At 43.2% G+C, this 26,957-nt stretch overlaps 1 protein-coding gene across 1 annotated transcript in view; it reads left to right on the top strand.

Annotated features, from left to right (window-relative positions):
* The window catches only part of LOC126473787 (orcokinin peptides type A-like), a 431,695-nt gene extending 415,002 nt beyond the window's left edge, over nt 1–16,693 (top strand). The window contains exon 4 of the mRNA XM_050101061.1: nt 16,105–16,693. Within this exon, the coding sequence (XP_049957018.1) occupies nt 16,105–16,321 (217 nt within the window). The 3' untranslated portion in view covers nt 16,322–16,693. The remainder of the gene's footprint in view (nt 1–16,104) is intronic.
* Nucleotides 16,694–26,957: the final 10,264 nt, after the last annotated feature.

Raw genomic sequence — 26,957 nt, 5'->3', positions numbered from 1 at the left:
TACCCCCGTGCAGGGGAGACATTTTACTTGAAAGTCGCTTACTCAGAGTCAGCAGATAAATACGATATTGCAGTGCCTGTGTTATTCCGAATTATGATGCCAGGTTCCTTCGGACATGAAGGCCCTTACAATCAGCGGGAAATCCGGGCTCGCTTTCCGGTCGGGCACAAATGTCCATTGTCATTCCATAACGCACCTGGTGGTTGTCCATATTCGCAACTGTGAATACATTTCTTGTATTTCATAACGGCTGTAGTCAACGAGGTGCCTGTTCTTTTGAACGTGCATGAATGTTCGGAAGAACATTGCATCGTTCGTCTGAAGAACACTGGCGCTGCAGTGTCGTATTTCTGTTGGATTTTTAATAGATAAGTTTCCCTGTTAATTTATGGTCAAGGGGTAGTCTGAGATGTTTTGGTGTATTAGGTAGTTGGACAGGACGATAATACATGATTAGCAAAAAGTTATGGCGCTAGAAGCTGTGAGTAATTCGTCCTATAATTATTGCTTAGGTTTCGGATGACTTTACATAATGGAATAACTTGGAATGACTGATAGCACCAGGATATGAAGTGATGGCGCTGAAAGGACTGTTGGAATTTCTGGGCGGAGAGCTATGAAGGGCGGGGGGGGAGGGGGGGCGGGGGGGGGGGGGGGACGATCGTCTTCAGCACATTGGGTCCGCACCTCATGGCCTAGTGGCTAGCGTTGCTAGCCTGGATCACGGGGTCCCAGGTTCGATTTCCAGCCGAGTTGGGAATTTTCTCTGCCAGGGGACTTGGCATTTGTGTTGTCCTAATCATTTCACCATCATCATTCGTGATAGTGGCTAGATTGGACTGCGTAAATAAAATGGACTGTGAAAAAATTGGGACTTTGCACGGGCGCTGATGACTTCCCAGTTGAGCGCCCCACAAACCAATCATCATCATCATTAGCGTATTGGAGATGGACAGAGTGGGGTGGGTTGTGCATGTCAGCTGCGTAAAAGGGATGGAGGGAGGGGTTTTGGGGCACTCTTGTAGAAGGATGGAAGCTATGGCAATTGGTGTTTATTATGATAAACGACGAATAATTGGATAGAAAAGAGATAGTAACGTGCACATAATTCATTGGGTGTGGACTGGTCTGGCGTTTGAACTGGAGACCGGAATGTCATACTTTATGATAAAACGTTTGAGGGCAAGAGATACAAAAAAAGGCAGATTTTCGGTTATTAAGCTGACAGAATATGAGTTATAGGAGTTGGCAAACGAAGGATGATTTGGGATGGAAGCCACAGCGGTTAATAGTAAGGAGTAGGTGTTGGCTTAGGTGAGTTGGAAGAGGATCGATTCTGAGATCTTGCTAAACACCGAGGCGGGGCTGATGGGTCGCTGGAAGCAGGCGTCATGGGCGGGATTGTTGGGTTTAAGGAATAGTAGGACCCGGGACAGCGTTGTCGATGCCACCCACCCCTCTCTTATATAGCCATGTTGTCCCCTGTGACGTCACTGGTGGTCAGTCCCTCGCCAGATAAGAGGATATTCACGTTCCGTGTTCACAGCGCCCGCTTCAGCCTCGCGGCGGCCGTGTCCTGGAAGCACGAGGACCGAGGAGAAGTCGGTCGAGAGCTCGTGGGATTTCAACGTCATGAGGCTGTTGGAAGCCCATGGAAATTTTTATTGCCGAGAGATTACGCATTCGTATGTTAAATTTTTGTTTTTATTTTTCCGCAGTTTTTAATCATTCAACCGTGGTAGGCCATCACAGAATTCCAAATCCAATTCAGCTACGGCCCCAAGAGCTGAAAGGCAAGAACCTCTCGTTTGGCATTATTTAGGAGGAGATTATCTGATTTCGGTATTTGTGTAACACCCAAAGGGAGTCACCCTAAAATCTTGGTCGGGAACTTAATTTAATCCTGAAACAATGCTCCTCTATTCAGTCCAGAAAAGATATCTTAAATGATAGAAACAATAAGGATATTTAAACGCAAATACACTACTGGCCATTAAAATTTCTACATCTAGAAGAAATGCAGATGATAAACGGGTATTGATTGGACGAATATATTATACTAGAACTGACATGTGATTATATTTTCAAGCAATTTGCGTGCATACATCCTGAGAAATCAGTACCCAGAACGCATACCTCTGGGCGTAATGAAGGCCTTGATACGCCTGGGCATTGAGTCAAACAGAGCTTGGATGGCGTGTACAGGTACAGCTGCCCATGCAGCTTCAACACGATACCACAGTTCATCGAGAGTAGTGACTGGCGTATTGTGACGAGCCAGTTGCTCCGCCACCATTGACCAGACGTTTTCAATTGGTGAGAGATCTGGAGAATGTGCTGTCCAGGGCAGCAGTCGAACATTTTCTGTATCCAGAAAGGCCCGTACAGGACCTGAAACATGCGGTCGTGCATTATCCTGCTGAAATGTAGGGTTTCGCAGGGATCGAATGAAGGGTAGAGCCACGGGTCGTAACACATCTGAAATGTAACGTCCACTGTTCAAAGTGCCGTCAATGCGAACAAGAGGTGACCGAGACATGTAACCAATGGCACCCATACCATCACGCCGGGTGATACGCCAGTATGGCGGTGACGAATACACTCTTCCAATGTGCGTTCACCGCGATGTCGCCAAACACGAATGCGACCATAATGATGCTGTAAACAGAACCTGGATTCATCCGAAAAAATGACGTTTTGCCATTCGTGCACCCAGGTTTGTCGTTGAGTACACCATCGCAGGTGCTCCTGTCTGTGATGCAGCGTCAAGGGTAACCGCAGCCACGGTCTCAGAGCTGATAGTCCATGCTGCTCCAAACGTCGTCGAACTGTTCGTGTAGATGGTTGTTGTCTTGGAAACGTCCACATCCGTTGACTCAGGGATCGAGACGTGGCTGCACGGTCCGTTACAGCCATGCGAAAAAGATGCCTGTCATCTCGACTGCTAGTGATACGAGGCCGTTGGGATCCAGCACGGCGTGCCGTATTACCCTCCTGAACCCACCGGTTCCATATTCTGCTAACAGTCATTGGATCTCAACCAACGCGAGCAGCAATGTCGCCATACCGTAAACCGCAATCACGATAGGCTACAATCCGACCTTTACCAAAGTCGGAAACTTGATGGTACGCATTTCTCCTCCATACACGAGGCATCACAACAACGTTTCACCAGGCAACGCCGGTCAACTGCTGTTTATGAGAAATCGGTTGGAAACTTTCCTCATGTCAGCACGTTATAGGTGTCGCCACCGGCGGCAACCTTGTGTGAATGCTCTGAAAAGCTAATCATTTGCGTATCACAGCATACTTATAAGATGCCGAGTTATCGATAAATTTAAGAAATTCTTTGAACTGGAGTGAATCAGTCAATAAAATAGTAACTTGGCGTTGGCCATGATAGCACCGAAAAGGAAGATGATAAAATGAAGGCGGAAATACTAAATTCTGTCTCCTGAAACTCATTAGCCAGAAAAAAACACCATTTAGCACATTCGACCGTCGCAACGATGAGAAAATGATTGATACTACAATAACTGATGCTTCAGATCGCTCGGTAGAGGTAAGACCACAGGACCTGATTGGGTATCCTTTGGGCTCTATATTGAATGTGCGGAGCAACTAGCCCCTCTTCTAGCATTAGTTGAGCTGTATAACTCACTCGACCAACAGAGCGCGCCACGAGACTGAATAGAGGTGCATGTCGTACCAGTTTGTGTTCGATGGCCATATCGACGCCCAGCACAGTAGTCATGTTTCATCGACTCCTTTTTCTTCTACAAGTAATGCACCACTTATTACATTCACGTACTACGGCCTTTCTGGCGAACGAACTCCTACGTGCCATCATGGTTTCCGGAAGCACCCATCCTGTGGCATTCAGATTGCAGTAGATGACAAAATTATGGTTTATTTTCCTTCAAGAGAGGCTTTGATTGGGGTTCCGCATATACACTTGCACCTGTATGTATATAGTGTGTTTCTTTTAACTTTAGACAACTAAATATCTCGAAAATGGTTCATCATACGAAAAAAATGTTCTAGATGAAAAGTTAATTACTAACGGGTACACATGTGTGCTACAACTAGCCACCTAATATCCATCCCTCTTCCATGGGCTTTGTCATTTTCAAATGGGAAACCATTGTTTTCCATTCGTACAATATTAATCTTCCGAAGAATTTTCTTTATAAGTGTTGTAACCATGGTAAAGGGGTTTTCATAATCCTTCTAGTTTGCAATCGATTGACAGTTTACTATTTCTACAAAAAAAAATTAAGTGTACCTGTTTTTGCCGTTAAGGCCCGACACATTTGATTCTATGTTTCACGTACAGTGTAAGTGTAAACCTTCGTGTTCTGACGGTTGATATTTATATTCGAACATTACTTTCGTGCTGCAAATTTGATCGAATAGTACAATATCTTCAGCCGTTTCAATGACTGGTTAGAAACCACGTTTAGCGTGATCCAGGAACAACACCGTGGATATAGTAGTTCTTTGTTGCCATCGGGATGCTTGATTTCGGTGAGTCGCCTTGCCTCTGACTATTGGGATGTTTCATTTCCGTGAGTATCCATGGCAGGTGTGACTGCCACTATCATTTCACGGATATCTTATCTTATCACAGGTGTTGCAGTTTCTGTGCTGCCAGTAGCCGCGTAACGGCCAGCGCGAGAATTACGGTGGTTACATGGAAACATACATCGAAATCAGTCGCCCTGATTGACGGGGTTCGAGGACGGCCATCTAAATCAAGCATACCGATGGCTTGGGGACTCACAGCAATCAACCCTGTGGGAACAGAAAACTACTTTACCATACAAGCAGCTTATTTGCCAGAAATGTACAGCCATATTATTTGCAACAGCTGAGTGGTACCTCATGGGGCGCAAGAGCTACGACACTGCTGTGCGCTGCCTTAGGGCTGGTCTGTTCTATTGCTGAATACTATGCCCCAGTGTGGCTCAATAGCACACATGTGAGAAAAATTGGGTAGAAGGCGGATCCTCAAAATTACAGACCAATATCCTTAACATCGGTTTGTTGCAGGATTCTCGAACATATTCTCAGTTCGAATATAATGAATTTCCTTGAGACAGAGGAGTTGCTGTCCATGCATCAGCACGGCTTTAGAAAGCATCGCTCCTGCGAAACGCAACTCGCCCTTTTTTCACATGATATCTTGCGAACCATGGATGAAGGGTATCAGACGGATGCCATATTCCTTGACTTCCGGAAAGCGTTTGACTCGGTGCCCCACTGCAGACTCCTAACTAAGGTACGAGCATATGGAATTGGTTCCCAAGTATGTGAGTGGCTCGAGGACTCCTTAAGTAATAGAACACAGTACGTTCTCCTCGATGATAAGTGTTCATCGGAGGTGAGGGTATCATCTGGAGTGCCCCAGGGAAGTGTGGTAGGTCCGCTGTTGTTTTCTATCTACATAAATGATCTTTTGGATAGGGTGGATAGCAATGTGGGGCTGTTTGCTGATGATGCTGTGGTGTACGGGAAGGTGTCGTAGTGGAGTGACTGTAGGAGGATACAAGATGACTTGGACAGGATTTGTGATTGGTGTAATGAATGGCAGCTAACTCTAAATATAAATAAATGTAAATTAATGCAGATGAATAGGAAAAAGAATCCCGTAATGTTTAAATACTCCATTAGTAGTGTAGCGCTTGACACAATCACGTCGATTAAATATTTGGGCGTAACATTGCAGAGCGATATGAAGTGGGACAAGAATGTAATGGCAGTTGTGGGGAAGGCGGATAGTCGTCTCCGGTTCATTGGTAGAATTTTGGGAAGATGTGGTTCATCTGTAAATGATACCGCTTATAAAACACCAATACGACCTATTCTTGAGTACTGCTCGAGCGTCTGGGATCCCTATCAGGTCGGATTGAGGGAGGACATAAAAGCAATTCAGAGGTGGGCTGCTAGATTTGTTACTGATAGGTTTGATCACCACGCGAGTGTTACGGAAATGCTTCAGGAACTCAGGTGGGAGTCTCTAGAGGAAAGGAGGCGTTCTTTTCGTGAATCGCTACTGAGGAAATTTAGATAACCAGCATTTGAGGCTGACTATGGTACAATTTTACTACCGCCAACTTACATTTCGCGGAAAGACCACCAAGATAAGATAAGAGAGATTAGGGCTCGTTCAGAGGCATATAGGCGGTCATTTTTCCCTCGTTCTGTTTGGGAGTGTAACAGGGAGAGAAGATGCTAGTTGTGGTACGAGGTATCCTCCGCCACGCACAGTATGGTGGATTGCGGAGTATGTATGTAGATGAAAATTGACATGGAGCTAAATGCAGCAATGAGGACAATAACAGGCTGCATCAAATCTACTCCTGTATACTGGTTACCACCTCTAAGCAACATTGCGTCACCTGACCTCCGAAGACAGAACGGCCTCCTCAAGGAATACCAAAAATTACTTAAAATCCTCGAGCTTCCAATGCACTCTGACGTTCCTGCACTCCGAATGAATCGATTAAAATCTAGGCAGCCATCTGTCCTACTGGCAGAGTCCTACAGGCAGCTACTTTCAGTAGCAACAAAGAGTGGACAGAAATTTGGAACACCATCGCCCACGAGGAACATCAGACCCTCCAAAGAGTTGACACAAGACCAGCCGGTATGGAACTAACGCGACGTGCCTGGAAAACAATTAATCGGATCCGCGCAGGCCGCGGCATCTGTGCTGGAAACCTCTACCGATGGGGAAGGGCTTCATCTTCTCACTGTGGCCGTGGAAATGAACACCAGACGATCCGTCACATTGTAGCAAGCTGTAGCGGTAGAGTCTACCGTGGGAACTTGGAAGATTTCTTTGAAGTGACAGAGGCAGCCCTTGAATGGATCGACAAATTACACATTAATTTATATACTTATTTTCTAAATTATAAATTATGAAATTAATATATTTTTGTAAAATTTTGTAAACTATGTAATCCACAATTGCTAGCCGCTGTTCATATGTAATGCCACACGCTAAATAAATAAATAATAATACATTTGCAACACTCTAGCAACATTTGAACATCAATAACAACCGTTGCAACACAAACCTTCACAATGACAGATTTAAATGAAATTCAGAATCAAATGCGTCGGTTCGTAATTGCAAAAGCAGATACACGTGTTACTTCTCGTTTATATTGCCATCTACCACGAATGGAAAATAGTCAGAGTAAATCGTTCGTATTTTTTGGAGTAGAATCCGAATGTGCAATAAAAATGGAGTTCCCATTTGAAAATACAAAGATGACCCCATCCACTCAGGAGGGATGGTTAGGTGGTGGCCAGCTGTAGCACAGACGGATGTCCTCTTTAGTGTTGTCAACTCTTCGCCTAGAACATTTTCTTTCGTACGAAGCGTCGTTTTCGAGATGTTTAGTTGTCACCAGTTAAACCAAACACCCCGTACCCCGTAGGCCAGTGTACAGTGAGTGCTTGCCGGAACGACCATCGTGCCACAATATCGAGTTACTTTCCTATTCAAATCGCGTACTGAATGAGGGGGAAACGACTGTCTACATGACTCCGCAGGAGTCATTGTCTTTCTCATCTTATTCTCTAGGTTTTTTAAGTGAGACAATCGTTGGCAGCACAATGATCGCACAGCCTTCATCGAATACACGGTTTCACGAGAAACGGTTCGTCTTTTTCCAGGGATTGCCGCACACTTCCATACCGTTGCCTGGTACAAAAAAGGAAAAAAAACAACCACGTGCACACGGAATATCTGAACAGACACGTGTTTGTACTGAAGGCTTCTAGAGAAGTAGCTGTATAAATAAAACCTCAAAAATATGTTAATTAATGTTAAGACAAGTCCTGTTTACATATCCTGTAAACTGACTCGTTCCCCATCATTTTCATAAAACAATCGTTCAAATGATCTACCAAAGCGATGAATATGTAACTAACTACACTCCTGGAAATTGAAATAAGAACACCGTGAATTCATTGTCCCAGGAAGGGGAAACTTTATTGACACATTCCTGGGGACAGATACATCACATGATCACACTGACAGAACCACAGGCACATAGACACAGGCAACAGAGCATGCACAATGTCGGCTCTAGTACAGTGTATATCCACCTTTCGCAGCAATGCAGGCTGCTATTCTCCCATGGAGACGATCGTAGAGATGCTGGATGTAGTCCTGTGGAACGGCTTGCCATGCCATTTCCACCTGGCGCCTCAGTTGGACCAGCGTTCGTGCTGGACGTGCAGACCGCGTGAGACGACGCTTCATCCAGTCCCAAACATGCTCAATGGGGGACAGATCCGGAGATCTTGCTGGCCAGGGTAGTTGACTTACTCCTTCCAGAGCACGTTGGGTGGCACGGGATACAGACGGACGTGCATTGTCCTGTTGGAACAGCAAGTTCCCTTGCCGGTCTAGGAATGGTAGAACGATGGGTTCGATGACGGTTTGGATGTACCGTGCACTATTCAGTGTCCCCTCGACGATCACCAGTGGTGTACGGCCAGTGTAGGAGATCGCTCCCCACACCATGATGCCGGGTGTTGGCCCTGTGTGCCTCGGTTGTATGCAGTCCTGATTGTGGCGCTCACCTGCACGGCGCCAAACACGCATACGACCATCATTGGCACCAAGGCAGAAGCGACTCTCATCGCTGAAGACGACACGTCTCCATTCGTCCCTCCATTCACGCCTGTCGCGACACCACTGGAGGCGGGCTGCACGATGTTGGGGCGTGAGCGGAAGACGGCCTAACGGTGTGCGGGACCGTAGCCCAGCTTCATGGAGACGGTTGCGAATGGTCCTCGCCGATACCCCAGGAGCAACAGTGTCCCTAATTTGCTGGGAAGTGGCGGTGCGGTCCCCTACGGCACTGCGTAGGATCCTACGGTCTTGGCGTGCATCCGTGCGTCGCTGCGGTCCGGTCCCAGGTCGACGGGCACGTGCACCTTCCGCCGACCACTGGCGACAACATCGATGTACTGTGGAGACCTCACGCCCCACGTGTTGAGCAATTCGGCGGTACGTCCACCCGGCCTCCCGCATGCCCACTATACGCCCTCGCTCAAAGTCCGTCAGCTGCACATACGGTTCACGTCCACGCTGTCGCGGCATGCTACCAGTGTTAAAGACTGCGATGGAGCTCCGTATGTCACGGCAAACTGGCTGACACTGACGGCGGCGGTGCACAAATGCTGCGCAGCTAGCGCCATTCGACGGCCAACACCGCGGTTCCTGGTGTGTCCGCTGTGCCGTGCGTGTGATCATTGCTTGTACAGCCCTCTCGCAGTGTCCGGAGCAAGTATGGTGGGTCTGACACACCGGTGTCAATGTGTTCTTTTTTCCATTTCCAGGAGTGTAATTGAACGTATCAGTAAGTCGCAACTTAATAGACTTACAAGGGACGATAATCGGTGCAAGTCGCGCGGGTCATTTCATACCCGGAGTAGACAAGAATTGGGGATTCCGAGGTGAAAGAATGTTTAGATTGGATTTCCAGTACCAGAAAAATGTTTCCACTTGCGTAAGTCGTCGCATGGGACTGCTGCAAGTGTTTGATGAACGGCACCACGCCACCTCAGCAGAACAGTGCGAAATGGTACTACGAGTCTACTACGAGTCTGATCACCGCCATTTTGAATGTGGGGCTCAGGAACCAATTTCTAACAGGACTGTGAAGAGACTTATGCACGGCATAGGCCTCACCAGTGGAGGAGCGACTCGCTATCAATATTACATCAAGTCCTTTCTTCCGACTTTTGACCACTCGTATAGAACGCATGGCCATACGTCACGAAAGGCAATGGTTTTATACTGAAGTGACAAAATCTTCGAACCGAGGAAATTTCATCCACAAATCTGTTCTAAATCTAGGTGTACAAACTGGGTGGCTACTCACACAGGTCCAGTGTGGGCTGTAATTAACAAACGGCAGCGAAGCTTGATAAATATTCTGATGCATTAATGCAGAACCGTTACTCTGGAAAAAAATTAATTCCAATTTTGGCCACCAGGTGCAAATCTGTCGCAGTGAATACAAAGAAGACTAATATAAAAGTGATGCATGAGACTGGGACATGGGCAGAAAGAGTAAAACAAGTGAGAAAAGGGTAATGTTGATTTCACTAGTAACTGCTGCTTACACCATTTGTTCAATATAACCACTAGAGACGCCAACGAGATGCTGTTCAAATGGCCCTGTGCACTATGGGACTTAACATTTGAGGTCATCAGTCCCCTATAATTTAGAACTACTTAAACCAAACTAACCTAAGGACATCACACACATCCATGCCCGAAGCAGGATTCGAAACCTGCGACCGTAGCGGTCGTGTGGTTCCAGACTGAAGCGCCTAGAACTGCTTGGCCACAATGGCCGGCCGAGATGCTGTACAGCGCCAGATTTGCACATGGCGACCAAAATTGGAACTAATTTTTTCAGCTTAAATCGGTTCCGCGTTAACGCATTAGCATATATACCAAGTTTCGCTGCCATACGATAAAAACAGCCCACACTGGACCTCCGCGAGTAACTGCACTTTAATTATAACCACCCAGTAGCTACTTAACAAACCACTGCCACAAGTTAGGGTTTCTTCTTGTTCCAATCCAGTGCGGAGTCTAACCCTTCTCTTCGCGGTCCCTACGTTAGCGATACGTAGAATGTTGGGAAATATCTCAAGATTCTTCACTTAACACTAGCTCTTGAAATTTTGTACGTAGTCTTTCACGGGATAACTGGGCCTACACTATCTGAACAAAATCATCCGGACACCTTTTCGGGGACATTAATGTAAGGTGTGTCCACCCTACGCTTTTATGAAGCATGAACTCTTCTGGGGACACTTTCAATAAGGTGTCTGTAGAAGAATGATAGAGCTAAAACCAGACAAGTTAGTGATTAATTAGATTATACAGACATCAAAAAAAGTTTTGCGTCACCTCGGTTCCGCGAGTTCCAGAACCTGTACAGAAAATTGGAATAGAGGTCAACATAAACATCATTTCCGCTCTTTTTATTGCTCATCAAAACCACACCACCATACAGCGAGACCTTCAGAGGTGGTGGCCCAGACTGCTGTACACGCCGGCACCTCTAATACCCAGTAGCACGTCGTCTTGCATTCATGCATGCCTGTATTCGTCGTGGCATACTATTCACAAGTTCATCAAGGCGCTGTTGGTCTAGATAGTCCCACTCCTCAACAGCGATTCGGCGTAGATCCCTCAGAGTGGTTGCTGGGTCACGTCATCCATAAAGAGCCCTTTTAAATCAATCTCAGGCATGCTCGATAGGGTTCATATCTGGAGAACGTGTTGGCCACTCTGGTCGAGCAATGTCGTTCTCCTGAAAGAATTCATTCGTTGGATGTGCACGAGGGGGGGGGGGGCGAGAATTGTCGTCCATGAAGGCGAATGCCTTGCCAATATACTGCCCGTATGGTTGCACTATCGGTCGGAGGATGGCATTCCCGTATCGTAAAGCCGTTACAGCGCCTTACATGACCACCAGTGGCATACGTCGGTCCCTCATAATGCCACGCCAAAACAGCAGGGCACCTCCACCTTGCTGTACTCACTGGACAGTGTGTCTAAGGCGTTCAGCCTGACCGGGTTGCCTCCAAACACGTCTCCGACGATTGCTTGGTTGAAGGCATATGCGACACTCATCAGTGAAGAGAACGTGATGCTAATCCTGAGGGATCCATTCGTCATGTTGTTGGGCCCATCTGTACTGTGCTGTGTGGTGTCGTGGTTGCAAAGATGGACATCGCTATGGACTTTGGGAGTGAAGTTGCGCATCATGCAGCCTAGTGCGCACAGTTTGAGTCGTAACACGACGTCCTGTGGCTGCACGACAAGCATTAATCAACATGCTGGCGTTGCTGTCAGTGTTCCTCCGAGCCATAATCCTTAGGTAGCGGTCATCCACTGCAGTAGTAGCCCTTGGGTAGCCTGAGCAAGGAATGTCATCGACAGTTCCTGTCTCTCTGTATCTCCTCCACGACCGAACAACATCGCTTTGGTTCACTCCGAGACGCCTGGAGACTTCCCTTGCTGAGAGCCCTTCCTGGCACAAAGTAACAATGCGGCCGCGATCGGAACGCGGTGTCGACCGTCTAGGCATGATTGAACTACAAGACAACACGAGCCGTGTACCTCCTTCCTGGTGGAATGACTGGAACTGATCGGCTGTCGGAACCCCTCCGTCTAACAGGCGCTGCTCATGCATGGTTGTTTACATGTTTGGGCGGGATTAGTGATATCTCTGAACAGTCAAAGGAACTGTGTCTGTGGTACAAGATCCACAGTTAACGTCTATCTTCAGGAGCTCTGGGAACTGGGGTGATGGGAAACTTTTTTGAGGTGTGTATGTATATTATACTTCTAGTGCATAACACTTTTAGATGCACTGGATCTATACTAATGAGATCCAACAGGATGTAGAACATGTAAGAAAAATAAGAATACAGAATAAATATTCACAAATAAAAGGGAATGGTCGTCATAGATGCGGAGTAAGTAAAAAAATCTTGAACATATTTTTGTTTAAAAGGTAATAAATAACTTGTCATAAAATTAATAAATGTTCTGTGCGCTGAGGTACATTTGATAATTCTTACGCTAGTATAGCCACGCATCACCAAACAGGAAAATCATTTTACATTATTTACATACAAGGATAGCATTACTGTACCGAATTTGTACAGACGCCAGAATGTACTAGCACTCGCATTGATGTTGGAGACTAGGATCTGAAGCGAAGTCGACGTTCTGACTCATCTCAAAGGTGTTCGACTGCGTTCAGGTACCAGACTCTTGGCAGGACACACCATTTCAGAAATATTATTGTCCACAAACCGCTGCCTTACATTAATGCCTTATAAGAGGGAGCATTGTTATGCTGATAAAAATGATCATCGTCCACGAACTGTTCATCTACTGCAAGCAGTACACAACAGTGTAAAACGCGTTCGTGTCCTTCCGCATACAGCATTTTCTTACGCACAATAAGGGGACGACAACCTAAAAACGAAAAACGCACCCGTACAATAACACCAGCTCCTCCCTATTACACTACTGGAATTATACATGACGGCCATTAATGTTCGCCAGGCAGTCGACAAACCCAATCCCATCCGTTGGACTTCCATAATGTATAGCGTGGTTCATCAGTCCAAACCACTCATTCACAGCCATCCACTGTTCAGTAGCTCATGCGGGTCTGCTCGTCCGTTGTACCCCATTCCTTACAACTCCCTACGCACAATCTATGTGCTAGCTGGACTGCTGGCAACGCTTTCGAACTCACGAATGGTTTCTTCAGCTGATTTCGTGCCATGTTTTACAACCATTTGCTCGACGGTCCCAGCCCGACAGTACCAGGTCTGCTTGGTCTTGGTTCGTTCACAGGCCCAACACCAACAGTCGAGTTGAACAGCTTTGGAAGTGTTGAAATGTCCCGGATGGATTTGTCACTCAGGTGACATCCAATTACTAGTCTTCGTGGCTGAGCTCTCCTGACGTCCATTCCGCAGCAACTGCTTCGCTACTGACAACACGACACTTCCCCCCCCCCCCCCCCCCCACCTTTCCCCACCCCTGTAAAATTGGCTAGTCCGCCTCTCGTGACATTTAATGGTCAATTCTGTATTATATACCCCGCGCCCAACTCCCGGGTTCGATTCCCGGCGGGGTTAGGGATTTTCCATGCCTCGAGATGACTGGGCATTGTTGTGTCATCTTCATCACCATAATTCATCCCCACTACCATCGGAGGAAGGCAATGGCAAACCACCTCCGCTAAGAGGGCGGTGCGGGTCTCCCGCAACGTCCCCTACGCTCATCTGAGTATGGGACCTCATCGTCATCATACCATTATATACTGGTGCTCGGGTACCTTTGATCAGATAGTGTATGGTCAAGCATCTTCCAGTACATGTTTTTCAACATTTCCATGACACCATCCCATGAGAATACAATTCATACTGAGCGTAGCGGCAGCTGTGGAATACATGTTGATGAACGAAGAACCGCAACAGTTGTTAAATATACTTTATTGAAACCAATATTGGCTATATACCACAAATGATGTAGTAAATAATAGGTAAGAGTGGCCGAGCGGTTCTAGGCGCTACAGTCTGGAACCGCGCGACTGCTACGGCGCAGGTTCGAATCCTGCCTCGGGCATGGATGTGTGTGATGCCCTCAGGTTAGTTAGGTTTAAGTAGTTCTAAGTTCTAGGGGACTTATGACCTCAGAAGTTAAGTCCCATAGTGCTCAGAGCCATTTGAACCATTTTTTGAGTTCATATAAAGTCCAGACCGGAGTTAATTGGACGACCCAACATTGTCAGACAAATAAATATTAAAGAAAACCATCGAAGGAATATTAGTCAGGTAAAAAGTCGGCTGAATGATGGAATCGACTAACCCAGATAGCAAGGGATCCTACAATAAAAAAAACGTTGAGAGAACTGACAGGGTGAAACATTCAAAGTTTGAAAATGTGGAATTAAAATGACTTAAACAAAAGTTTGACCATTCTTGCCGCCCTTCTTTTTATACCTGCAGCATTCTCTACTAGTCTATCTGCTATTACTTCCACAAGCTTGAAAAATATTCTAACAATAACAGAGGATGAACAAGTGATTTTTAAGCAGCCTCCTTTGTAGACCGAGTGCATATTCCTAATAACGTGCAAATGAACCGATGTTTGTCAACTGCCTAATGTAAGACTGAGCCTATGTAATCTTTCTGATTCCTACAGTTCGTTGCACGCAGGTGTTTCTTCGAGTCGTCTGATTGTTTTATGACTAATTGATATTTTAATCACTGGATACTACATCGTATTGAGAAAAGCATATTTTCACATTTCTGAACAATTAAAACAAATTGTCATTGTTTGCATAGTTTTGAAATCGTATGAGGATCTAACTGGATATTTAAACAATTTATCAGATTGTATCTCATCATAAAAAACTGCATCATCGGCAAAAAAGTGTCAGGCTATTATTGATATTGTCTGCCAGATCATTAATATACTACATGAACAGCAAAGTTCCGAAAGCACTTGCCTGGCAAGCACCTACAGTTACTTCTGTTGATGACTTGCCCTCTATGATGACATGCTGCGTCTTTCCTACTATTTATTTTATTTATTTATTTAATCATGTGGTGATTTTATACAATATACAGTTGTTATAAGGCAAATGATTTTATACAATATACATGTGATATTAGACAAGATTAAACCTTAAAGTCCTTGTTTTTAAACCAGTTAATTAAGCTGGGTGTGAGAGTGAACAAGTCATCGGGAATTACAGGGTTTGAATGAAGTGGACAGCGTTGGACTAAATGTTCGGTTATCTGTTCTTCTTGATTACGTTCACACATTGGTGAACTGATCCATCCCCACTTGTACCTGAAGAACCTACAACAACCATGTCCAGTCCTTAACCTGTTGAGGCGGCACCAAGGGTTCCTCGGTAGGTCAAAACCTTTTGGCTTCTTTGTGGGATCAAGGTGATGGGCTCTTGTTCCCAATGTTTTTGTTGACCATTCATGCTTCCAGCTTTCATTTACATCAATGAGTTGTCCTGCAGTAACACTTGATGGTCTTATTGATCGCACTCGTTGCTATGGCAGATGACAGAATTCCTGGTGCACTGGTAGAGAGGGTGATGCAGAGATTTTCTTGGCCTCCCTCAGTAGAGCTTGTTTCCGCCTTAAGTGGGGTGGAGGGCTGTGACTCAGTACGGGTAACCAGTCGCATGGGGTTGATTTGATGGAACAAAAATATCTCGGAATAACTCTAGATGGAAGCCTGACCTATAAAGAGCACATCACCAAGCTTTCTCATAAAGTTGCTGCAAGGAACAACATACTACATAAGCTCAGTGGTATCACCTGGGGAACACCTGCTGACTGTCTGCGTTTAACTGGCATCAGTCTTGTGTACTCTGCTGCCGGGTAACTGTGCACCTGTCTGGTCTTTCCTACTAATAAATCCTCAGTCCAGTTGCGTCACTATAAATTGTAACAAAGCAATGAACCGTTTCTGAGAGCTAAAGCTTGTCTGTTGGTGTGTTCCAGTGGCATCACATTCGGCAGCCAGAAGAGAAACTTTGACGAGATCGACAGGAGCGGCTTCAACAGCTTCATCAAGAAGAACTTCGACGAAATCGACCGCTCGGGCTTTGACCGTTTCGTGAAGAAGAACTTCGACGAGATCGATCGATCTGGCTTCAGCGGCTTCGTGAAGAGGAACGCGCCGATGCTGGCGCGCCACTATGACCAGGGCGACCACTGAGGCGCCCCACCCCGGCACCACCCTGCACCAGACCCGCACCCGCTCGCTGCCCTCCGTGTTATGTTGTAGAAGCAACGCTCCTCTGCCGTACTGTTCCCTCAGTCACTGGAATATTTTCACGTCTACTTAAAACTACTGTGTAGAAAAAGCATAGCATTAAAGTGTTGGTGTTTTTAATTATTATGTACATACTCGTGTATAATTATTAAATGTCCTGACGCAACCTACCTGTAAGCGTATACGAATAAAAGCATCCATTAGAAAAGGCCATCTTATGCTGGTGCACATTTTGAACCACTCAACTGAGCCAGAGTTCCTGTACTGCGAAATACCTCCTAGTCAGATAAATAAATATCACCGAAACCAATATAATACTTTCATGTTTTCTGTACCATTACCTTTACAACACCTGTCAGCTATTGTGTAAAACTGGCGTTCTTCTCAACAGGTACAACTATTATTAAGTATGAAAACAAATGTACACCAGTCCTCACGTTATGGGAATGTTTTTGAAAATGTGCCGCAGTAAACTGGATTAAGGACAAGTCCAGAGGACTAAAGGTTTCTACGTCCATCTCAACTGGTTCATCTGCTCCTACAGATGATGTAATTTCTAACTACTAAAAACTACACATTACTGAGAACAACAGCTAACATTCAAAGTAAATTTCACTATCCTGTCCATGAGTTTACAGCCTGCAGCCATTAATAGTTTTTTTAGTAAGTTTATGGTAAGATCTTATGGGACCAAACCTCTTAGGTCATCGGTCCCTAAGTTTACACACTACTTAATCTAACTTAAACTAACTTACGCTATGGACAACACACACACACCCATGCCCAGCCTTAAATACTGACTGAATAACAATTGTAGATTGCTAAACGGGAAAATAATATGGATAGTCACCTCTAAACATAGCATCCAACGTGGTGAGTGAAAGTCTGCTACACTCTTGATCGAATGTATTATGGTTGATACAAAGATAGCTATTAAATGATGATATTAACTGAATACCTGATAGCTGCGTTGGAACACAAATTGGTCTTCCTTACCACAGGCTCTGAAATTTACATGCACCCAGGTCTGGGCTGAGATGCTGCGAGCACTATTCACGTATTTCTCCAAACTGTTTGAGCCCTGACGGGCTAGAATATTATGGACGGCTCCACTCCCATGGGCGAATTCGGGATACCGAACTCCATATCAAGTGAAAGAATATTGGCAGTAGGATCTTATTCATCGTGATGAACTATTCATATGTTTCTCCAAACTAACAGAGTAGAATATCATGGTAGAGCCCACTGCCATCGGCGAATTTCTGAGACATCGGATTCCAGCACTATTGAAAGAATATTGGGAGCAGTGTCTTGTACCTCATGATGTTCATGTGCTTCTCCAAAAGGTTTTGGTCCACGCAGGCCATGGTATTACGGGAATCCTCACTGCCATTGGAGAATTCCTCGCAGGTCGGATTCTAGTCCAGGTGAAAGAATATTGAAAGAAAGATCTTATTCATCATGAAGGGTAAACTGGCAGGGTTGTTAGCGAAATCCATAAGGGGGGACACTAGTACCCATGGATGTACATCTTTTTTAGACTAATTTCAGTATCCATTGAGGAGTTCAGGCAACAGGTGCTAAAGAGGTCCAAAACACTCAAAATTCTCACAACAGGAAAGTAAATAATGGTGTTACCATATTTAACAAAAATATTGGTGGATTAAAGAAAAAAGTAGATTCTCACAAAAGTAAAGTAAAAAATAATGTTACCTTTTTTCACCAAAATATTCCGGGATTGAAGAACAAAGTAGATGAGCTCCTGGTTTGTTTAGATGACATTGAATCTGATAATGTAATAGATATACTATGCCTGTCTGAGCATCACCTTGTGTCTGATATGGAAAAGGTAAATATTAGTGGTTATAAACTAGCTGCACATATGAGTAGAGAGAATAAGGTGAGTGGAGGAGTTGCCACATATGTCAAAAGTTATCACTGTGTAGAAAGCTTAGATACAAAAAGTTTTACCTAGAGCAACATATAGAAGCATGTGCCTGTCAATTTAAACTGAAGGAGGGCTCTTTTATAATTGTAACAGTATATAGGTCCCCTTCAGGGAACTTTCATTTATTCCTGGAAAACTTGAATGCCTTGTTGTGCTATCTGTCAGATAGGGGAAAGCAAATTATTACTTGTGGGGACCTCAAGGCTGATTCACTGAAAGAGTGTAATAGGAAGAATGACCTGGAAGTCTTGTTCGGTTCTTTCAATTTGACATCTGTCATTAATTTTCGTACTCGGGTAGTAAAGGACAGCAGCACAATGATAGATAAAACTTTTATAGACCAAGACAGATTTAAAAACATAAATTCTTGTCCTGTTGAGAATGGGCTTTCTGATCATGATGCTCAGCTAGTTACAGTATATGACATAGCTCCATTCAGTAATTCAAAACTACCCTCCAAAGTTGTGCATTCAATTAATGACTCAACAATTAGAAATTTCAGAGAAAATCTTCAGCAGTTAGACTGGGATGAGGTGTACAAGGAACCCAATGCTAATTTAAAATATAACTTATTTCATGATACACTTGTAAGAGAATTTGAAAACTGTTTCCCCAAGAAAGTAGTTAAATCAAATTGTAAGAAATCATGCAAAAAACATTGGCTTACTAAAGGAATAAAAATATCTTGTAACCACAAAAGGAAACTGTATCTAACAACAAGAAAGAGTAATGACCCAGAAACAGCCAAATATTATAAAAACTACTGTGCTAAATTAAGAAATGTTATTAAAAAGTCCAGAAGCATGTGCATCATGTCTGAGATTAATACTTCTGATAACAAAATCAAAACAGTTTGGAATATTATTACAAGGGAGACAGGGCAACCAAGAGTACAGGATGATGGCATCACCATCAAAGCGAATGGAAACTTGATAAACAACAAGCCGGGAGTCGAAAACATTTTGAATAATCATGTTTTAAATGTTGTAGAGAAAATAGGATCTAAATGTTCATTAGAAGAAGCAAGGCAGTTAATGGAAGAGGCCTTACCCACACCATTTGACACAATTGAAATTCCACCCACCTCTCCTGCTGAAATTAGGAAGATAATAAACTTTCTCGACAGTAAAAGCTCACATGGAATTGATGACATTTCCAGCAGGATAATAAAAGCTTGTTCCCAAGAAATAAGTGGGATTCTTAGCCACATATGTAATAACTCTCTGAAGCAAGGTATGTTCCCAGATAGACTGAAGTATGCCATTGTTAAACCACTGCATAAAAAAGGGGATACGTCTGATGTCAACAACTACCATCCAATCTCTCTTCTGACTGCCTTATCCAAAATTTTTGAAAAAGTAATGTATTGTAGAGTAGCTTCACACCTTTGTAAAAATAAAGTTTTAACACAATGTCAGCTTGGTTTCCAAAAGGGGTTTTCAACGGAAAATGCTATATGTACTTTCACTAATGAAATATTAAATGCTCTGAGTAACCGGAAGTCACCCGTTGGGATTTTTTGTGATCTATCAAAGGTTTTCGATTGTGTAAATCATGGAATACTTTTAGATAATGTCAAGTACTGTGGTATGAATGTGACAGTGCTCCAATGGTTTAAATCATACGTAACTGGAAGAGTGCAGAAAGTTGAAATAAGCAGTTCACATAATACGCAAAAAACTGGTCATTTCTCAAACTGGGGAACAATCAAGAATGGGGTGCTGCAAGATTCGGTCTTGGGTCATCTGCTGTTCTTAATATATATTAATAACTTGCCATTCTATATTCACGAAGATGCAAAGCTGGTACATCTACATCTACATTTATACTCCGCAAGCCACCCAACGGTGTGTGGCGGAGGGCACCTCCCTTTTCTGTTCCAGTCGCGTACAGTTCGCGGGAAGAACGAGTATCTGAAAGCCTCCGTGCGCGCTCGAATCTCTCTGATTTTACATTCGTGATCTCCTCGGGAGGTATAAGTAGGTGTATGTAATATATTCGATACCTCATCCAGAAACGCACCCTCTCGAAACCTGGCGAGCAAGCTACACCACGATGCAGAGGGCCTCTCTTGCAGATGACTTTTTGCCGATGATACAAGTATAGCTATCACACCCAACAGACAAGAACTAACTGGTGAAATTGTAAACGACGTTTTTCAGAAAATCATTAAGTGGTTCTCTGCAAATGGGCTCTCATTAAACTTTGACAAAACACAGTATATACAGTTGCACACAGTAAATGGAATGACACCATTGATAAATATAGACTTCGATCAGAAATCGGTAGCTAAGGTAGAATATTCAAAATTTCTAGGTGTATGCATTGATGAGGGGTTGAACTGGAAAAAACACACTGAGGATCTGCTGAAACGTTTGAGTTCAGCTACTTATGCTACTAGGGTCATTGCAAATTTTGGTGATATACATCTGAGTAAATTAGCTTATCATGCCTATTTTCATTCTCTGCTTTCCTATGGCATCATATTCTGGGGTAACTCATCATTGAGTAAAAGAGTGTTCATTGCATAAAAGCGTCTAATCAGAATAATTGCTGGAGCTCATCCAAGATCATCCTGCAGACACTAATTTAAAGAGCTAGAGATCTTCACTGTAGCCTCACAATATATATATTCACTTATAAAATTTGTTATTAACAATCTGTCGAATTCAAAAGTAATAGCAGGAGAAAGGATGATCTTCATTACTCAAGGTTAAATCTAACTTTGGCTCAGAAGGGGGTAAATTACGCTGCCACGAAAGTCTTTGCTCACTTACCTAATAGCATCAAAAGTCTGAAGATAGCCATGTAGCATTTAAAAGGAAATTAAAAGAATTTCTTAATGGCATCTCCTTCTACTCATTAGATGAATTTTTGGATATAATAAGTTGGTAATTTCCCCAAACCCCACAAAAAAAATTGAAAATATTAAGTGTCATGTAATATTTTGTGTAATGTAATATCTTGTATAGACACCTTTTATTTAACCTGACATGTTCCACATCATTACGAAGTGTCGTATTCATGATCTATGGAACAAGTACTAATCTAATCTAATCTAAACTAAACTATTTATATGTTTCTCCAAACTCTTTGAGTCGTGACAGGTTAGAATATCAAGAGAGACCACACTGCTATGGGCGATTCTATCCCAAGTGTAAAAGTATTGGGAATCTTATCTTATAATCATGAACTATTCATTTATTCTTCCAAATTCTTGGGGGCTGCGACGGGCTAGAATGGGCTGCTCCACAGCCAAGGACGCATTCCTGAGATGTCGGATTCTCGCCTAGGTAAAAACAATATTTGGAGTAGAATTTTATTTTTCAAGATGCATTATACATCTGTTTCTCCAAACTCTGCGTCTTCTGACAGACTACGATATCAAGAGAGGCCCCACTGCCACTGGAAAATTCTTTTCACAACGTAATCCAGCACAGGTGAAGGAATATTGGGAGTAGAATATTATTTATCATGATTAACTGTTCATATGTTTCTTGAAACTCTATCAATGGAGGCTACACTGCTGTGGGCTAATCCTTGGAACGTCAGATTCCAGCCCAGGTGAAACAGTATAGGGAGTCGGATCTTACTTATCATGGTGAACTATTTTTGTGTTTCTCCGAATCATTAGAGGCCGGAACAGGCTAGGATAGACTGCCCCACTGCCATGAATAAATTCCTGGAACGTTGGATTCCGATCCATGAGAAAGAATATTGAGTGTAGGATCTTCGTCATTATGATGGACAGTTCCTATGTTTCTCCAAACTATTTGGGCCCTGACAGGCTAGTATATCATGGGAGGCCCCACTGCTGAGGTCGAATTCCTCAGACATCCGCTTCCAGCCCAGATGAAAGAATATTGACAACAGGATCGAATCTATTCACATGTTTCCTCATCTCTTTGGCCTCGAAATCCTAGACTATCATGGGCGGCCCCACTCCCATGGGAGAATTCTTGGGACGATGAATTCTGGCCCAGGTGAAAGAATATCGGGAGTAGGATCTTATTCATTCGATGAACTATCTACTTATTTCTCCAAACTCTTCGTCTCCTGACAGACGAGGATATCAAGGAAAGCCCCACTGCCACTGGAAAACCCGGTAACATCGGAATCTGGCCAAGTTGAAAGAATATTGGGAGTAGAATATTATTCATATCGACAAACTATTCATATCTTTCTCCAAACCTTTGAGCCTTGACAGGCTTGTGTACCATGTGGGCTCTCACTGCCACACTCAAATTCCTGGAACATCAGTTTCTGCTATAGGCGAAAGACTACTGGGAACAGCATCTTATTCATTGTCTTGAACTACTGATATGTTTCTCTGAACTCTTTTGGCCTTGGTAAGGCAGAGTATCAACGGTGTCCTCGCTGCCACAGTTTAATTCCTGGGATCTCTGATTCTGTCCCAGGTTAAAGAATATTGGGAGAGGGGTCTTACTCAGCATGAAGAAATATTCGTATATTTCTCCCAATTTTATTGGGGATCTTATTCAGCAAGAAGAATTATTCGTATACTTCTTCAAATTTTAAGGGGCTTAACAGGCTAGAATATCATGGGTGTGACACTGCCTACGGCGAATTTCTGGGATGTCAGATTTTGGACTAAATGAAAGACTATTGTGAAATAGGGTCTTATTCATTATCTTGAGCTATTCATAGTTTGTCCAAACTCTTTGGGTACAGACAGGCTAGGATATTGCGAGAGACGACGGCCATGACTGAGTTCCTGGGACGTTGGATTCTACATCAGGAGTTAGACTAATAGGAGTAATATTTTATTCATCATGATGAACTAATATGTTTCTCCAAATTCTGGGGCTAGGAAGGGTGGCCCCACTACCATAGATGAATTACTGGAATGTTGGAATCTGACACAGGTGAAAGAATATTGGGAGTAGGATCTTATTCATCATGATGCATTATTCATATTTTTCTCCAAATTCTTTTGGGCCGAAAAGGCAACGTTATCACTGGAGGTCCCATTGGCATGAGCGAATTCCTGGGACGTCAGATTCTGTCCCAGGAGAAAGAATGTTAGCAACAGAATATTATTCAGCACAATGACCTTGGGATCAGGATACATGGCTGATTAAATTTGGAAATCTTATAGAAGAGTCTCCAAACACCTACAATTTTAACTTTTATTATAACTAACTTCGGAAGTTTGTGAGATTTGAGAATGAAAGGTGAAATCTCGAAACCAGCTATGTCTCAAATAAACGATGTAATAGTGACATATGGGAGACATTTTATATAATATTTCGAATTTTTGGATTTTTGGGTTAAGGGAAGACTAATTCTGTTTACGACAGCTGTAGAGCTCTGGAATCCCTAGATAGGTTAGTGGAGCTGAAAGAGAGGTAAATGTAATCGGAAGTGTGGGAAATACGTCACTCGCAACTAGAGTTATAAATAGATCATTTTGTTACAAATGGAAGATCTTCAGGTGAAGATTTTATTGTAAACAAGAAAAATTATAACAATGTCATGGATTTTGAAGGACAGTAAGACAGACTATAAATTTTTTTTTTTTTAAAACAATCGAAAGATCTTCTATGGAAATGATTCAATTTAGTTCACCGACTCGCTCACATTCTGATGAGTTATACCTCAATTAGAAGATACAAAAGCTGATAAAAATCAACATGTCCAACTATAGGAGCACTAGGGAGATTTTAATCCAAAATTTGGAGAAAGGCTAAATAAGGATCTGGAACTTTCAATTGATATCAGACAAAGGTCACAACATTTTTATCCATAACATTCATTTACACACTGTGTTCCGTAAATTCCAACATGAAGGAGGACCTTCAGCACATGAACGAGTTAAGTAATCATGCTGATTAATTCTGCAATGTGTAATTCATTAATTACGACCAGCGTTATCTACGCAATCTGATAATTATTGAAATAACTCTTAGATTACTCTATATATGTGTGGTGCCCGTTAGGAATGTGGGGTCGGTTTGACAGATGTGTATCAACGTTTAGGTAACATCTTTATTCACAACTTAAAAATCTCAATTCGCAGATCAAAATCAAAAGGTGGACCACTAATCCACGTTTACAATCAGTATCATATCATACAATAACCCCAATATACGACCATTAAAAAAAGAGACTAAAGGACAGCGTCACTTCGGCAGAAGTTACAAAGTTTAACTCACAGTATCTGGCTGACAAGGCCACAAATACAAGAAAAATCCAGAAGATCTTAGACTTATGATTCCATTTACATTTCTTTTAAGGCAATCACGTAACACACATTCATGCGAGCACGTTAGCCACCTACTAGTGCTCAACCTCTGTTACTCCAAGCACTCGGACCATTATGATTTTAAACCTCCAGATTGGTCCTTTCAAAAAATGATCTCCAAACAATACTCACTAGAGGTTTCAGAAAACACTGTTGAGTCTAAATGCATCCACTCAAAATACACAGTAATCACAACATTAGCAATAAAGATAGGTACCAATTACCACAGATGCCCTTGTCAAAATCACAACTGCTATTCAGTCGGCAACGTGTACTAATATGGAGTCTATGACCATGAATAAATGATGAGTAGAAAACATTAGCGTGAATAAAAATACACACCGTTACATTTGAGCTCGACAACAGCACGTGTGCGGGCGCGAATCATTGCCCATATCACAATACAGCTTACTGTAGCCACCATTTAACAAAGTTTATATGACTTTCGTAAATCGATTCCGCTGCCCCACAACTATCCTTTGAGTGGCTGGAATATGACTGAAGTAGTGGAATGCTCGTTCGATTGTGCAGGTAATGGTTATCGTGGATAAAATTTCGGAACAGTTAATAGGAATAATACGATTCAACTCGTCACCTAGTGCAGGCTCTCAACATCGCCGCAACATTAACTGCAATTACGAATCATGCCACAAAAGTTTAAATCTGAAACGAAAATACTGGTAATCTTACGATCTGTGAATAACTACGCCGACACTGTGATAAAGGGATAAGTCTCATCATAATCCAATGTAGACATTTATTAGTATCTTCCATTATAATCTACAAATCTCGACATAATCTCGATATTGAATAATCAAGATGGCATATTCGTTGCCCAAGCTTACACACATCCAACTTCTACCATGAATTGATACAGAGCGCTAATATTTCTTTCCTTCATAAGACAGTGGATAACAAACAAAATACTGGCAGCAGAAAGAACAGTACTCATTGGGTGCAGAAATAACGACCACATAGGGACTAGGAACTCTGGTAAACAGAACACTGGAAACACAACATGATCTGCTATACGAGCTAAGAATACACAGTTCATTACATACAACTGATCTCCATTTCATACAAGACGAACTGAGCCCGTAGGAATTTCAGGTAACATGCCGGCAGCGAATCTAATTGATGCGACCTATTTCTCGCCGGTTGGGCGCACGTGGTACTAAATCCACGCACCGCCGATGTGATAGCAAATAATGTTTCCTTGCTGATGGCTCGACAGAGAAGGCCTGATCGGAAAGCCGCGCTGCCCGAAGCGACACGTGGACCGTCCCAGCAGTTGTAGCCTGCGTGTCTACCTACATCTTCGTCGGGCCGCACAGGATGCACCAGAGTCGTTCGGTGGGTGATCAGAGGCTAACAAGGAACCTCTTGAGTGCGAGGTAGGAAATTAAATCTCTAGCAGGACTAATTTGAAACTGTTGCGTTAACAATTATCATAGGAAAAATATTAGCTGCACATCGTGTGTGCGTCAGGAGGGCGACAAAAAAATGAGTATCCGTAAGGTGGAGAGATCAACCTTTTATGGGACCTATGTAATACACTTCACAAAATGGACATCGTCGACATTCAAACAACGTTCAGAATAAAGCATTAACTGGTACCACGAACACCGAATGAAGAGTGGTGCGCCACAATGATCACACCAGCAAGATCCAAAGTGGACCCCTTGGGAGTTACAAACAAGGTAGGACGTTCAGCTAGATATCCACTCTTAAAGAATGCATATAGGATCATATTGGTGTAATAGGGTGATGAAAACTGATGGAATGTGATTGCACGCAACCGAATGCGAGCCAGTGTGTCATGGAGCTTATGAAACTGGCTATCCCTTAAGGCTTACAATGGGAGGCCGCCAATTGTGAAATTCAGATTCGATTCATACTGCGCATGATAAAAGCTCATGGCCAGAGGTGTAATGTAGCAAAGCACCAAGATGCACTTCTCAGCCGTTGTCGAGAAAATAATCGACAGTTAAGATAAACCGTTGTGGTGAAATACTCTCTACAGTTAATAGTTTCATACAGCGTTGTGGCGCAGCGGTAAGCGCTCGGGTTTGTAATCCGAAGGTCGCTGGATCGAATCTCGCGCCATGCAATTTTTTTTTAGTATTTGTTTTTTGTTATTCAAATGTGTCTATACACACACACACACACACATATATATATATATATATATATATATATATATATATATATATATATATATATATATAATTCCCGACAATCAATTGCAACAATTATGCATATAATAAGTTGTTGGAGGTCGTTTGTCGTGGAAAAACTGGCGACTTCGAACATCATTATGTTTTCCGCAAACAAAGTTGTATTTTACAAACGTTATTAACTGTCTT

The sequence above is a fragment of the Schistocerca serialis genome, chromosome 4 (assembly GCF_023864345.2).
Source record: "Schistocerca serialis cubense isolate TAMUIC-IGC-003099 chromosome 4, iqSchSeri2.2, whole genome shotgun sequence".
Classification (NCBI taxonomy): domain Eukaryota; kingdom Metazoa; phylum Arthropoda; class Insecta; order Orthoptera; family Acrididae; genus Schistocerca; species Schistocerca serialis.
This window is presented reverse-complemented; position numbering and strand designations above follow the sequence as displayed.